The sequence below is a fragment of the Salvelinus namaycush genome, chromosome 35 (assembly GCF_016432855.1).
Source record: "Salvelinus namaycush isolate Seneca chromosome 35, SaNama_1.0, whole genome shotgun sequence".
Lineage (NCBI taxonomy): Eukaryota > Metazoa > Chordata > Actinopteri > Salmoniformes > Salmonidae > Salvelinus > Salvelinus namaycush.
Window position 1 is genome coordinate 13,460,031 of NC_052341.1, and position 13,622 is coordinate 13,473,652.

Genomic DNA, 13,622 nt, shown 5'->3' on the forward strand with positions numbered 1-13,622 from the left:
ATTACGTTGTTACTGTACATGGTTATTACACAAGTATATTGGTATTCCATTATGGATCTGAAGGAAGTTGTATTAAACCCCCGCCCACCTTCTATTTATCCCCCCTCCCCCTTCTCCTCACACACCTACAGGACAGCTCGTCGCTGATCCAGTTCGTGACAAGGGGTAACGTGAGAGTGGACGGGAGGGCCATGGAGGTACCAGAGGGCCTATCAGAAGACACTTCAGTAAGAACATCACTCACACAGATGTATTACTGCAAAGCACTTTACAGTATGTGTGACCCAATCAGCATGTTTGAGGGGATCAGTTTCAGCATGTAGTAGACACAACATGATGTCAGGGAGACAGCCAGTTTAATACTATTAGGTGCTGTACCTCAGCCAGCCGTGAGGGGTGAATCTAGAAGCTGAATCTTGATTTAAGCCTGGGGAGCAGCTGGTGGCAGGAAACCAGCTCAACCTGGATGTCATGGGGGTTGTATTTTGAGGGGGTGAGTCCTCAAGGACAGCAGGGTAGCACACACACACACACATACATACACACTCACACAGGGCAGCAGGCCTCTGCGTTGAGTGATTGGATGTGCCTGTGGACCAGTGGAATGAAGTGACGAGCGCTCGGCATCCCCTCGTCCCAGATCCTCTCAGCTGATTACATTGATGACCTCCAGGCCCCAGCTCGTAGTTCCTGTGCTCGCTCGGGGTGCAGTAGTCTTGGTTTATCTTTACTGCGATGAGGCCCTTTTCCCAGCAAGCCTGCTACTTATCAACAGCTGACAAGATTTAGTTTATCACCCGTGCCATGCAAACAGGCCCTGGTAAATGATGGGAGAACAAAATAATGTATGAGTTATAAAGCTCAGCAATAGAAGACTCGCCTTAAATGGTTCCTTAAGTTTTAGTACCCGTAGGCGTAGACATTTTTCAACGTTGTTAGTACAGCACAAACTCAGCTGGAGTCAGTCAGAGTACAGATCAGAATGTAACATACGTTTCCATTGCACACACACGCAAGTGATTTGACATTCGTAATGACAAGGTAGAATTCCACAATGGATTTTTTTACAAATGTGGGAAAGCGTTCAGGAGGAGTGACAGTTAAAGAAGATTTATCCTAGTCATCTTCTTGGTCTCTGTCTTCTCTGTCTCGGTTGTTCGGCCGGTGTTGCATTTTCATGCCACATTTGCATCCTTAAATCCCATGAGGACTGGAGTCTCACACGGTGAAACACTCTTGGTAACGCTGCGTACGCATCCCAAATGGCACCCTATTCCATATATAGTGCTAGTACTTTTGATCACAAAAGTAGTGCACGATATCAGGAATAGGGTGCCATTTGCGACGTATCCTGACAGTATTCTTAACGGAACACGTTACAGTTTAAAGAGGTGAAATTTTTACATATTTCATGGTCATTTTCCTTTTCGCTATGCACCATATATTCCAGTTGGAATGGTGTGTTATTGTGGAAGCCTGATGTCTAGGATGGAGGGATAGTAGAAGGGTTTCCCATCTTCAACCCAGACCCAGCCCTGGGTTCAAACACTATCGCTGATCTTTCTTCCATATTTTGAGCGTTTGCTCTAGCCTGCCTGGAGTGTCAGATGTGCGAGCTTTGCAGTTCAATTGGGCCATTAAGCCAGGCAAGCTCAATCAAGCACAGACACAAACACACACACACACACTGTCTGGTTGCCACCTATAGTAGTGTGTGTGTGCGCGTGTGTGAGACCACGTCTCCCCTCCAGAGACAGTATTTAGGCTCACCCCCTCTCTGGCCTTGGAGGTTGGCACTTAGCTAAATTATGAAGAGTTAAGTCAACTAAGGATTTTGTCAGAGTAAACACAGATAATTTAGTGGGTCATTGTGAATTAATGTCATGGGAAGCAGGCAAAAATGACTTAGACCTATAATTTATAGTGGGATCAGACTGTCTGTTTGTTCAGACTGAGAATGTTTGTTATGAAGTTCTCCTTTGAATTTAACAAACCAGTTCTCTTAAATTCATAAATGAGCTGACTATACAGTTGTTTCAATGTTGTTTTAAAATCTCATGTCATATACACTGAAATGGCTATAGACATAGCTCCAATTTTGATTTGTGTACATGTGAACATATTTCAAAACATGAATCAAATCAATCCTACTATTGCATCATCCTCACACAGTAAGGCCACAGATAATATTCTGCTGCACATTATCTGTGGCCTTACTGTGTGAGGATGATGCAATAGTAGGATTGATTTGATTCATGTTTTGAAATACGTTCACATGTACAATGAAATAACTAAACACTTAAAATGTAGATGGGTAACATGTATTTTATGCAACATAATATTCTACTGTTTTCTTAGTTTAGAACAAGAATGCTGCAATTGTATGATTGATTTGAAATCATTTAACGCCATGGGATCCTCTATCTTTCTCAGACATTCTTGCTTCATCCAACTCCTTTTAAAAGTCACCTTGGAATAGTCCTCCAGACATTCCAGTCTCTGACACAGCCAAGCTTGCATTCCGAATGGCACCCTATTCCCTGTATAGTGCACACTACTTTTGACTAGGGCTTTGACCAGAGCCCTATGGATCAAAAGTAGTGCACTTTAAATGGAATAGGGTGCCATTTGGGACAGAGACCAAGTAATACTGTCACTATTGTTCCAAAAAGGAACTTCCCGTGAGCCTGTTTAAAAAGTAAGACATTTCACAGCAGACGCTATTATCAACCAGGAAATGGCATCATCATGCAGTCGTCATTCAACCCTGCAACTTAGATGCTGCTGCCTTATAGACATGGAATCACTGGTCACTTTAACAATGGAACACTAGTCACTTTAATCATGTTTACATACTGTTTTACTCATTTCATATGTACTGTATATACTGTATTCTATTCTACTGTATTTTAGTCAATGCCACTCCGACATTGCTTGTCCTAATATTTATATATTTCTTAATTCCATTCTTTTACTTTTAGATTTGTGTGTATTGTTGTGAATTGTTAGATACTACTGCAGTGTTGCAGCTAGGAACACAACATTTCACTACACCTGCAATAACATCTGCTAAATATGTGTATGTGACCAATAACATTTGATTCTCTTAAACTCCACCAGACCGTAGAAGATATTCCCACTGTGGCTGCAATATTCCCTACATAGTGCACTACTTTTGACCAGCGCTCATTGGCCCCTGGTCAAAATGTGTGCACTCGTTAGGGAACAGGGTGCCCTTTGGGATTCGGATTCGGCCACAGTCCAATATGAATGTCTTCTGTGGTCTGGTTTGTCTGTCAGATATAGACTGATACAGTTCTCATAGAGAGCTTTGGATCTTTGGTATTTCTAGATAACGAGACACAGGTGAGTAGGTCTCTGGGTTTTATTTTAAACTCGAGTCTGTGTGTCCGTGTGTCTGTCTGTGTTGTAATGTGATCTTGGTTAGTGTACAGTATTTCTAATGTAATCTTGTCTGTAGCCTCCAATTTCCCATCTTTCACATTTCCATCACTCGGGAAAGTTAGGATAGTTGTAGGTATACATAATATTTCAGAAACAATTCATATTTTCCAGATGAGTGTTAGTGTATATATTTGTGTTTGACTGTAATCTTGTTGTGTCTGTACGTCTGAGTCTATTTGTCTTCTTGTCGTGTTTCAGCTGGTGTTCCAGGAGCCGAGGGGCTAAGTGGTTGGCTGGATGTCTCTGTGTGTCTGTGTTTGAGGCTATGTTTGATTGTGTTGCAGCTGGTGTTCGAGGCGCTCCACAGCCAGGAGCCAAGGGGCTATGTTGTTGGTTGGATCATTGCCATCAGCCTACTGGTGGGAATACTCATCTTCCTACTGCTGGCTGTGCTGCTCTGGAAGGTAACACACACTCCGACTTTTGCACACACACACACACACGCACACAAACACACATTGTCTTCTGCAGTACAGCGAATTGTATGGACTATACTTGGTTATTGCGTTGTTATTGGGAGGTGTTTGTCCCTCATATTGTTTTAGACTATAGCCTAGAACACCTCCCCTCTAACTGGCAAACACTTCTTCATCGTGCTCTAGTCTACACTGTAGCCTCCAACTCTGGTTGACCTGTATCCAGGTCAAAACGTTAACCACAACTCCAAATTCTAACACAAAGTAATCAAGGCTAGGGTCGTTAAGGACTGTACCCTGTCATTTACTAATTTGACACATTTTTCCTATGATAATTATCTCTAATCTACATAATTAGTTTCCTCACCACTTAATGGCACCAACTTTAATTGCTGTAGTTTGTGTCATGGTAATGTATAATGTAGGGCTCTCCAACCCTGTTCCTGGAGAACTACCCTCCTGTAGGTTTTCACTCCAACCCAGTTCCTGGAGAGCTACCCTCCTGTAGGTTTTCACTCCAACCCAGTTCCTGGAGAGCTACTCTCCTGTAGGTTTTCACTCCAACCCAGTTCCTGGAGAGCTACCCTCCTGTAGGTTTTACGCCAACCCAGTTCCTGGAGAGCTACCCTCCTGTAGGTTTCAACGCCAACCCAGTTCCTGGAGAGCTACCCTCCTGTAGGTTTTCACGCCAACCCAGTTCCTGGAGAGCTACCCTCCTGTAGGTTTTCACTCCAACCCAGTTCCTGGAGAGCTACCCTCCTGTAGGTTTTCACGCCAACCCAGTTTCTGGAGAACTACCCTCCTGTAGGTTTTCACTCCAACCCAGTTCCTGGAGAGCTACCCTCCTGTAGGTTTTCACTCCAACCCAGTTCCTGGAGAGCTACCCTCCTGTAGGTTTTCACTCCAACCCAGTTCCTGGAGAGCTACCCTCCTGTAGGTTTTCACTCCAACCCAGTTCCTGGAGAGCTACCCTCCTGTAGGTTTTCACGCCAACCCAGTTCCTGGAGAGCTACCCTCCTGTAGGTTTTCACGCCAACCCAGTTCCTGGAGAGCTACCCTCCTGTAGGTTTTCACGCCAACCCTAGTTGTAACTAATGTGATTCAGCTTATCAACCAGCTAATTATTAGAATCAGGTGTGCTAGATTAGGGTTGGAGCAAAAACCTACATGACTGTAGCTCTCCAGGAACAGGGTTCGGAGAGCCCTGGTATAATGTCGCCATCATTGGCTAATGTCATTTGGCATATTGTCAGAGGAACATGTTTTCCCCGTGCTAATGCGTAAGCTCGTTAAACAACAAGCTACATTAGGCAATTTGTGTAGAGCCTCTTGGTTTGTCTGTGGCAGTGCTACATTTCTTCTGAAAAAGACAGTCAGCACTCGCAAATAAGGTATGACTTTGAATTATTATCAGCAGTCACAATGAACACATTTCAGCCATCAAGCCTTTGTCAGTGCTACGTTGTCCAGAGATTGGTTCACACAGTCCAGTTGTGAAGTGCTGCTTCTCTTGGATTAGAGCGGCATGCAGTCAGTCACAGGGGAGGTGCTCTTGGCCAGTCTTTAACAACCATCCCAGGAACTAAACAAGGAACTCACTATAATTTACACCAACCATACATACCACACACGCACAGTCAAGCAGACACACACACCATACTACACACATGAAAGAAAGATCTCAGAAGGGGAAATGGCAATCACACTGATGTCCAGACAAGAGGCCTCTTAATTCTCTTCACACAAAACTCCTATTCTTTTCCTCTTTTCCTACTCCCTTATTTTTCCCACTGGGAATACCATGACTAAACCCTGGAATGTTGGTCCTGGGATATCCTGTGTGTGTGTGTGTGTGTGTGTGTGTGTGTGTGTGTGTGTGTGTGTGTGTGTGTGTGTGTGTGTGTGTGTGTGTGTGTGTGTGAGAGAGAGAGAGAGAGAAACACCAGCCGTCCCCCCTCCCTTTGCCCAGGTCCTTGCACCCTGCCAAAATAAACCCCTCTTACAAGCGCCATGTCCACTATTTCCCTTTTTCTGGAAATTCCTGAGGCAGAGGTGTCCCAAATGGCACCCTATTCCCTATATAGTGCCCCACTTTTGACCAGGGTCTATAGGGAATCCCATAGGGCTCTGGTCAGAAGTAGTGCAATACTGTATGTACATATGTAAGATCTTAATATGATCACTCTTTTGTTGCTGAGAATTTTCCTGCCAGGAAATGCAAACTTGTGGTGTATTCAAGGTTCAAAAAAGGCTTCTAAAGTTTGTAATTTCCACAAACTGTATCAACACCTAAAAAAAATGCCCATTAATTATCATTCAGTTTCATGTTGCTACAGGATTATTTTTCTGCTGTAGCAAACTGGCTCAAATTAAGATCCTACATCTGTCGGAAATAGGGTGCCATTTGAAAAGCAGACTAGAGGTCTGTGTCAATAAACGGTCTGGTCAAACGGAGATAAATGAATGAGATCAATGCAAGAGAGAAAAAACAACAAGACAACATACCATAATGACAGTACCACATACAATCAGCACATCATCATCAAATATAACATTTAGAATAGTAGAAACTACATAAAACAATATCAAAAATGAGAAGCACAAGGAAGACACCACAACAGCAGGGCCCGGAAGCTCACTTGAGCAAAGGGCCTCAACAGTGCATCTCCAGCAAGGGAAGCCTGGTCTGGACACTTTTCTGAACTTTATTCAATGTGGTTCTATCCTGGTGGTTGCTGCCTGGTGTCCAGTGTAATAGAGACTGGTAAATCTTAACAGGTCAAACATCTGGCCGTAGGTCCACCTCACTGGCAACTGCTCCTTCCCATTAGCCCTTAGAACAACTGACTACGATGGCTCCTGGAGTGGTGTAGTAGTCTAAGCCACTGCCTCAGGGATGCATGCACCAGTGCAAGCGAGGGTTTGAATCCAACCCACTGCTAGCACACCCTCTCCTCCTACCTTTACTGTCAGTCTTTCACTGTCCTACAGTATATAATACCGTACATACAAACAATATGAAACCGCTGACCCTAAGAACAACTGACATGAGTCAAACATCTGGCCATAGGTCCATCTCACTCCCTAACCTTTGCACCTGAGATTCTAGCAACTGTTGATTGTTGATGCCCATATGAGCAGAGATAATGGAATAGAGACGTATAAATCTTAACAGGTTAAACATCTGGCCACTACACCTCACCACTGACCCTGAGCTAACAACAAGTGGTTTTATTCTCTCCCCCTCTCCTTGTCATCCTCCTCTCCTTCCCCCTTTCCCAGATGGGTTTCTTCCGCCGGCGCTACCGGGAAATCATCGAGGCTGAGAAAAACAGGAAGGACAGTGACGAGAGCTGGGATTGGGTGGAAAAGAACCACTGAGAGACAGAGAAGCCAATGAGAGCGCAGGAATTGGGGATTGGGTCAATGGAGGATCCAATGAGCTGGGGGCTTTCACCACAGCCAGCCAATCAGGACTAAGGGCCCTTCAATCTTCCATATGTGGAAGAGAAAAAAATATTCTCCGGATTGTTCGGAGGGAGACTTGACATTTTGGTGGGTGGGGGACTGGGGATTGAGGAAACAAACGAACAGACATCTGAGGTGATGGTTGGTGTGGCTTGCTAGGGTCGTATTCATTAGGACCCTAATTCAGTGCAACAGAAAATGGAAATTAGCATTTCTTAATTGACAAGCCCAATGTTTGTTTTCTTCTGTTTGGTGCCAAATGAAAACAACACTCACAATAGAATTTAATTAGTCCCTATGGAGCTTATGGAGATAACTTCCTGACAGTCAAATCTATGGAGGTAACTCCCTGCCAACAGAAAAGAACAGAATGGAACTGTTAAAGAAAGAAGGGGCCTGTTCAGAAGGCTGTAACATAGATAGAAATGTATCGTGCAGAACAGAAATGATTGTCATATATCCAAATAGGGAATTGCATCAGCTCTATTCATTCTATTTCTATCTGCAACGTTCAGAGTGTTTCACGTCCCTGAATTCACCCAAGGAGATTGATGTCCTGTGACAGGAAGTGGAAATGACAGATATTATCAGACAAGACCATGAAAACCCTCAGGGCTCTGTTTTAATAGTAGCAAAAATTTATTTTTATACATATTAAAGCCATATTGTATTAAATTGGGGCTTCGAGAAAGGGTTGGTTGGGGTTTTTGAAGTCTAATGTAAGCATATCTATATGTTTTTCTTTAAAGCACTGATGTCCGAGTTGATAAGAAGAGTTGATGCTATGTTTCCAAAGTTGATCCTTTTGTTTTGAGGCCAAAGATAATCTATAGTATAGTATATGAGTATAGTATATAATTCTGTACTGTTTCCTGCTCACAAATATCTCTTGAATATCTCACACATATCCTTCTCCCTTAGATAGCTATATGGGCAACCAGCCAAAGCAAGTCCTATGGAAGCCCATAGAAATATAACTATTAGAGCGGACATTCCCATTCAAGTCAACATTCTATTTCTATGTGTAGACCTTCCCTTCACCATAAACAGAGCTATATTTTTGGCACACATCGGAGTTGTCATTGTCATGAAGAAATGCTGATAACCAAGCAATAAGTTTTTAATTGATTGTATATGTAACGCTTTTCCAGACCCTCAAAGCGCTTTATATAGTAAAGAGGAAACTCATCTCATCAACTACCAAGTAACCCATGGTCCAGATGCAGACATCACCAACACCACTGTAGCTAGAGCATTTCATTTACAGTTAGAGCTCTATTCAGTCTGTATGACTGAAGCATTACAGATTGCGTGCTAGAAATGTAAAGCCGGCACGCCGTGTTTACCGTGAATGCCGTGGTTACCGTGAATGCCGTGTTTACCGTGAATGCCGTGGTTACCGTGAATGCCGTGGTTACCGTGAATGCCGTCTCCGCTAACGAGGAAACATTGTCTTTACATTTCAATCACGCTGTAACGCGGAACTTCCGCGATACAGATTGAATAGAGCCCTTAATTTGCCACATTTCACAAAGTGTGGTCTTTTCAAACTGAAAGTTTAAAATGTGAGTAAGGCAGAAGAGACAGTGGATAGAGGAGGAGTGGATAGATGGCATAAACAGATAGACTCATCATTTTTAGCTCAAAGAAGCATTCCACTTGTCGCCACTAAGTTAATAATCTCTCCAGTGTTGTGTGCCAGAGGAGAAGGTCCATCAATTAGATGATAGTCTGGAAAATTTCACAAATCATGGTATTTAAAAAAACAAAATTCAACTGTATCCTATCATATGAGTGGAAAGGTTTACATTATACCTTTAAATTGACATTATAGCTATGTAACTACATGGAAAGAACTGTATAAACAACATTGTAGTTACAGTAGTGATCGAGTATTGGCATAGGGCTATGCATTAGATGCAAATTAGAACATTTTGGTTTACAGTTAAAATGTGTAATTTAACCCACATCCCGCCAATCTTTTGAAGCTACAAGAAATGTTGTAAAGAAGAAGTGGAATATAGGCTACATTCTTTGAGAATCAAGTGTCAAAAGCTGTTTTGGCAAAGAGCTATCGCTCAGATATCCACATGATCAATCACAAGCATAGCCTGTTTCAAAAAGTTTTTCAATTTCAGTAAACATGTTTTTATGATCCTCAATGTAGGATCATATGTTAGGCTAGAGCGATACCAAACCTTATAGGATGTTTTACTCTACATTGCCGGAAGAACACAGCCTAGATCCAAACTGAATTGTTCCGTTTCACTATTGTTTCATTACATGTTTACCACAGTTTTACAATAGTGAAGCTGAATAATTCAGTTTGAAATCGAGGCTACGATGAATATCCGAGATCAGAGTAAACTATACCTACCTACAGTTGAAGTCGGAAGTTTACATACACTTAGGTTGGAGTCATTAAAACTTGTTTTTCAACCACTCCACAAATTTCTTGTTAACAAACTATAGTTTTAGCAAGTCGGTTAGGACATCTACTTTGTGCATGACACAAGTAATTTTTCCAATAATTGTTTACAGACAGATTATTTCACTTATAATTCACTGTGTCACAATTCCAGTGGGTCAGAAGTTTACATACACTAAGTTGACTGTGCCTTTAAATAGCTTAGAAAATTCCCGAAAATGATGTCATGGCTTTAGAAGCTTCTGATAGGCTAATTGACATCATTTGAGTCAATTGGAGGTGTACCTGTGGATGTATTTCAAGGCTTACCTTCAAACTCAGTGCCTCTTTGCTTGACATCATGGGAAAATCAAAAGAAATCAGCCAAGACCTCAGAAAATAATTGTAGACCTCCACAAGTCTGGTTCATCTTTGGGAGCAATTTCCAAACGCCTGAAGGTACCACGTTCATCTGTACAAACAATAGTACGCAAGTATAAACACCATGGGACCACGCAGCCATCATACCGCTCCAGGAAAGAGATGCATTCTGTCTTCTAGAGATGAACGTACTTTGGTGCGAAAAGAGACTATGGTTTGCAACTGCACATGGGGACAAAGATCGTACTTTTTGGAGAAATGTCCTCTGGTCTGATGAAACAAAAATATAACTGTTTGGCCATAATGACCATTGTTATGTTTGGAGGAAAAAGGGGGAGGCTTGCAAGCCGAAGAACACCATCCCAACCGTGAAGCACGGGGGTGGCAGCATCATGGTGTGGGGATGCTTTGCTGCAGGAGGGACTGGTGCACTTCACAAAATAGATGGCATCATGAGGGAGGAAAATTATGTGGATATATTGAAGCAACATCTCAAGACAACAGTCAGGAAGTTAAAGCTTGGTCGCAAATGGGTCTTCCAAATGGACAATGACCAGGACAACAAAGTCAAGGTATTGGAGTGGCCATCACAAAGCCCTGACCTATAGAAAATGTTTGGGCAGAACTGAAAAAGCGTGTGCGAGCAAGGAGGCCAACAAACCTGACTCAGTTACACCAGCTCTGCAAGAAGGAATGGGCCAAAATTCACCCAACTTATTGTGGGAAGCTTGTGGAAGGCTACCCGAAACGTTTGACGCAAGTTAAACAATTTAAAGGAAATGCTACCAAATACTAATTGAGTGTATGTGAACTTCTGACCCACTGGGAATGTGATGAAAGAAATACAAGCTGAAATAAATCATTCTCTCTACTATTATTCTGACATTTCACATTCTTAAAATGAAGTGGTGATCCTAACTGACCTAAAACAGGAATTTTTACTAGGATTAAATGTCAGGTGTATGTAAACTTCCGACTTCAACTGTACCTACACCCATTCCATTAGTAGACGCCCAGGGTATTTAATACCTACCTACACCCATTAGTAGATGCCCAGGGCATTTAATACCTACCTACACCCATAGAAAAACCCAGCAGTGTTGCAGTTCTTGACACAACCTGGTGCGCCTGGCACATACTACCATACCCTGTTCAAAGGCACTTAAATATTTTGTCTTGCCCATTCACCCTCTGAATGACATACATATACAATCCATGTCTCAATTGTCTCGAGGCTTAAAAGTCCTCCCCTTCATCTACACTGATTGAAGTGGATTTAACAAGTGACATCAATAAGGGGTCATAGCTTTCACCTGGTCAGTCTATGTCATAGAACGAGCAGGTGTTCCTAATGTTTTGTACACTCAGTGTATATAAAAACAGCCTTTGGAGGTTCAGAGAGGCTTTTGTGTTATAACTAAATTAGGTAAGAAGTGTCTCACATAGCGTTTCTCTAAGGGCTCGATTCAATTTGTATCGCTGACGTGTTACAGATTGCGCTCAAATTTTAAAGGTAATTTCCTATTGAGCTGACATCTGCAGCGTTTACCGTGAATGCAGTCTCCACTAACGTGGGAACATTGCCTTTAAATTTGAATCATGCTGTAACGATGAACTTCCGCGATACGGATTGAATAGAGCCCTAAGTTATGTAGAGCTTTTTGAAAGCTGAATGGTGTGGTGTTCCTTTACAAGACTAAAAGGCTGAGACACTTTACTGTGCTTACTATAATGGCATCGTCTTTATCAATCATGCTGCATTGATCTCTGATTGATTGGTTAGAAATACATCCTATATTTTAATGTCACCCATTAATTTCACTGGCATGGCAAGTACTGTACACATTCACCATCTCCTCTGCACCTGATATCTATGGAAACTTGACATGTTTTTTTTGTATTTTAACTGTGATGGTTTCGTTCTTTACTTGTATATTGTTTCACCTTTATCACAGCATAGGTATTTGAATTTTGTTTAAGATGTACTACTGTCACTGAATTATCATTTGTATAAAAGTATTGCTCTACATGTTTGATGTTTAAACTCATGTTCAAGCTGTATATTTATCTATTGATACATTTTAGATTAAAACGAAGTTCTCTCTTTTTTTATCAAGAAATGTTCTCCCAGTTTGACGTTGTTATAGCTGTAGCGGTTTGCGGTGTATGGCACCCTCTTGTGGCAGACCGATGGTACTTTTCTCACAGTAAAAAGGGGGAAATGTTATCTGATACTGGTTGCCATGAAACACTCACATCAAGCACAGCGCTTCTCACTCAGTTGCGTCTAAATAATGAATGTGAGATGAAACAACTAGACTACAGCGCCTACTACATGCTGCAACAGTTGCAGACAGAGCTGTCATCCTCACAGGTAAATTCAGCATTTCATTTATTGAAAGCTTTCATCTTCACTTATTAAGAAAATTCAAGTATTTAGTTAAAGGTAGACAGCAATATGAGGACGAACGTGTTATGTTTGCTCCTTGTATAATGACAAACCAGGGTGTAGGTTTAAATACTTTTAATGAACATATACTTCAGCTAGAAAACTCTTTGTTTAGCCATGCAAGGCATTCTTCAACCACCTTCCCCCGCATAGCCTGCTGGGTAACGTAGTCTTAATGTTATTAACACATAACAATACATCAAGTAAACAGCATATTGGGTCAATTAACCCCAACTAGGAGAGTTGAAGCGCAAGGCTCAACTTCTCTGCTGTTTTGGTCTGGTGGCTACCACGCTACAACAGCGTGAAGTTAACCCGTGCACAGATACTAGAGTCTAGACTGTGAGAGAGCATCGAAAAGTCTTGCATCTCACTCATCGCAATTTCTGCGGCGCTGCTCGTGGCAACGTCATTCCGCTGGGTGTAACTTTAACATATTGTAATGAAACAGCAGGGAGCAAGTCTCAAACCCTCAACCTTCTAGACCGAAGTCCAGCGCGCTATCGACTGTGCCCCAAAAGTATGCTTTTGCAGCACAGTCGATAGCGCGCCGGACCTCGGGTTCGAAGGTCGAGGGTTTGAGACTTGCTCCCTGCTGTTTCATTACATTGGTGTCAGAAGTGATTGGACCTTGCATCCACGACAGTGCGTGTGCTTGGCCGGTGAGCGCGTTCCTGTAAGACGTAGAGTCGCAAGATAGCGCGAGGACGCGCTCTTTGAAAGGAGGGAGTAGTGTAACGACCCTGTGTTTATAAGTGCGGAAATCGACTATGCCGCACGCATGCTTTTGCGCCACAGTCGATAGCGCGCCGGACCTCGGGCTCGAAGGTCGAGGGTTCGAGACCTGCTCCCCGCTGTTTCATTACAATATGTTTAGAAGTTGTTTATAAGGAGACCTACTGTAGTTACCAATGTTAAAAACACCTGCAAATACAAACTAATCAACATGATGGGCTATCTGTATCATTTGTAAATTAAACTTAATATAACATTACTAACCTCCTGGCCATCACTCCTGCAGTACCAGTGTCCAGGT

General features: G+C 42.4%; 1 protein-coding gene across 1 annotated transcript in view; it reads left to right on the plus strand.

Moving 5' to 3' along the window:
* Positions 1-8,417, plus strand: part of itga9 (integrin, alpha 9) — a 125,997-nt gene extending 117,580 nt beyond the window's left edge. Inside the window, exons 26-28 of the mRNA XM_038975156.1 lie at positions 132-227; positions 3,750-3,869; positions 7,164-8,417. Coding sequence (XP_038831084.1) covers positions 132-227; positions 3,750-3,869; positions 7,164-7,262 — 315 coding nt within the window. The 3' untranslated portion in view covers positions 7,263-8,417. The remainder of the gene's footprint in view (positions 1-131; positions 228-3,749; positions 3,870-7,163) is intronic.
* Positions 8,418-13,622: the final 5,205 nt, after the last annotated feature.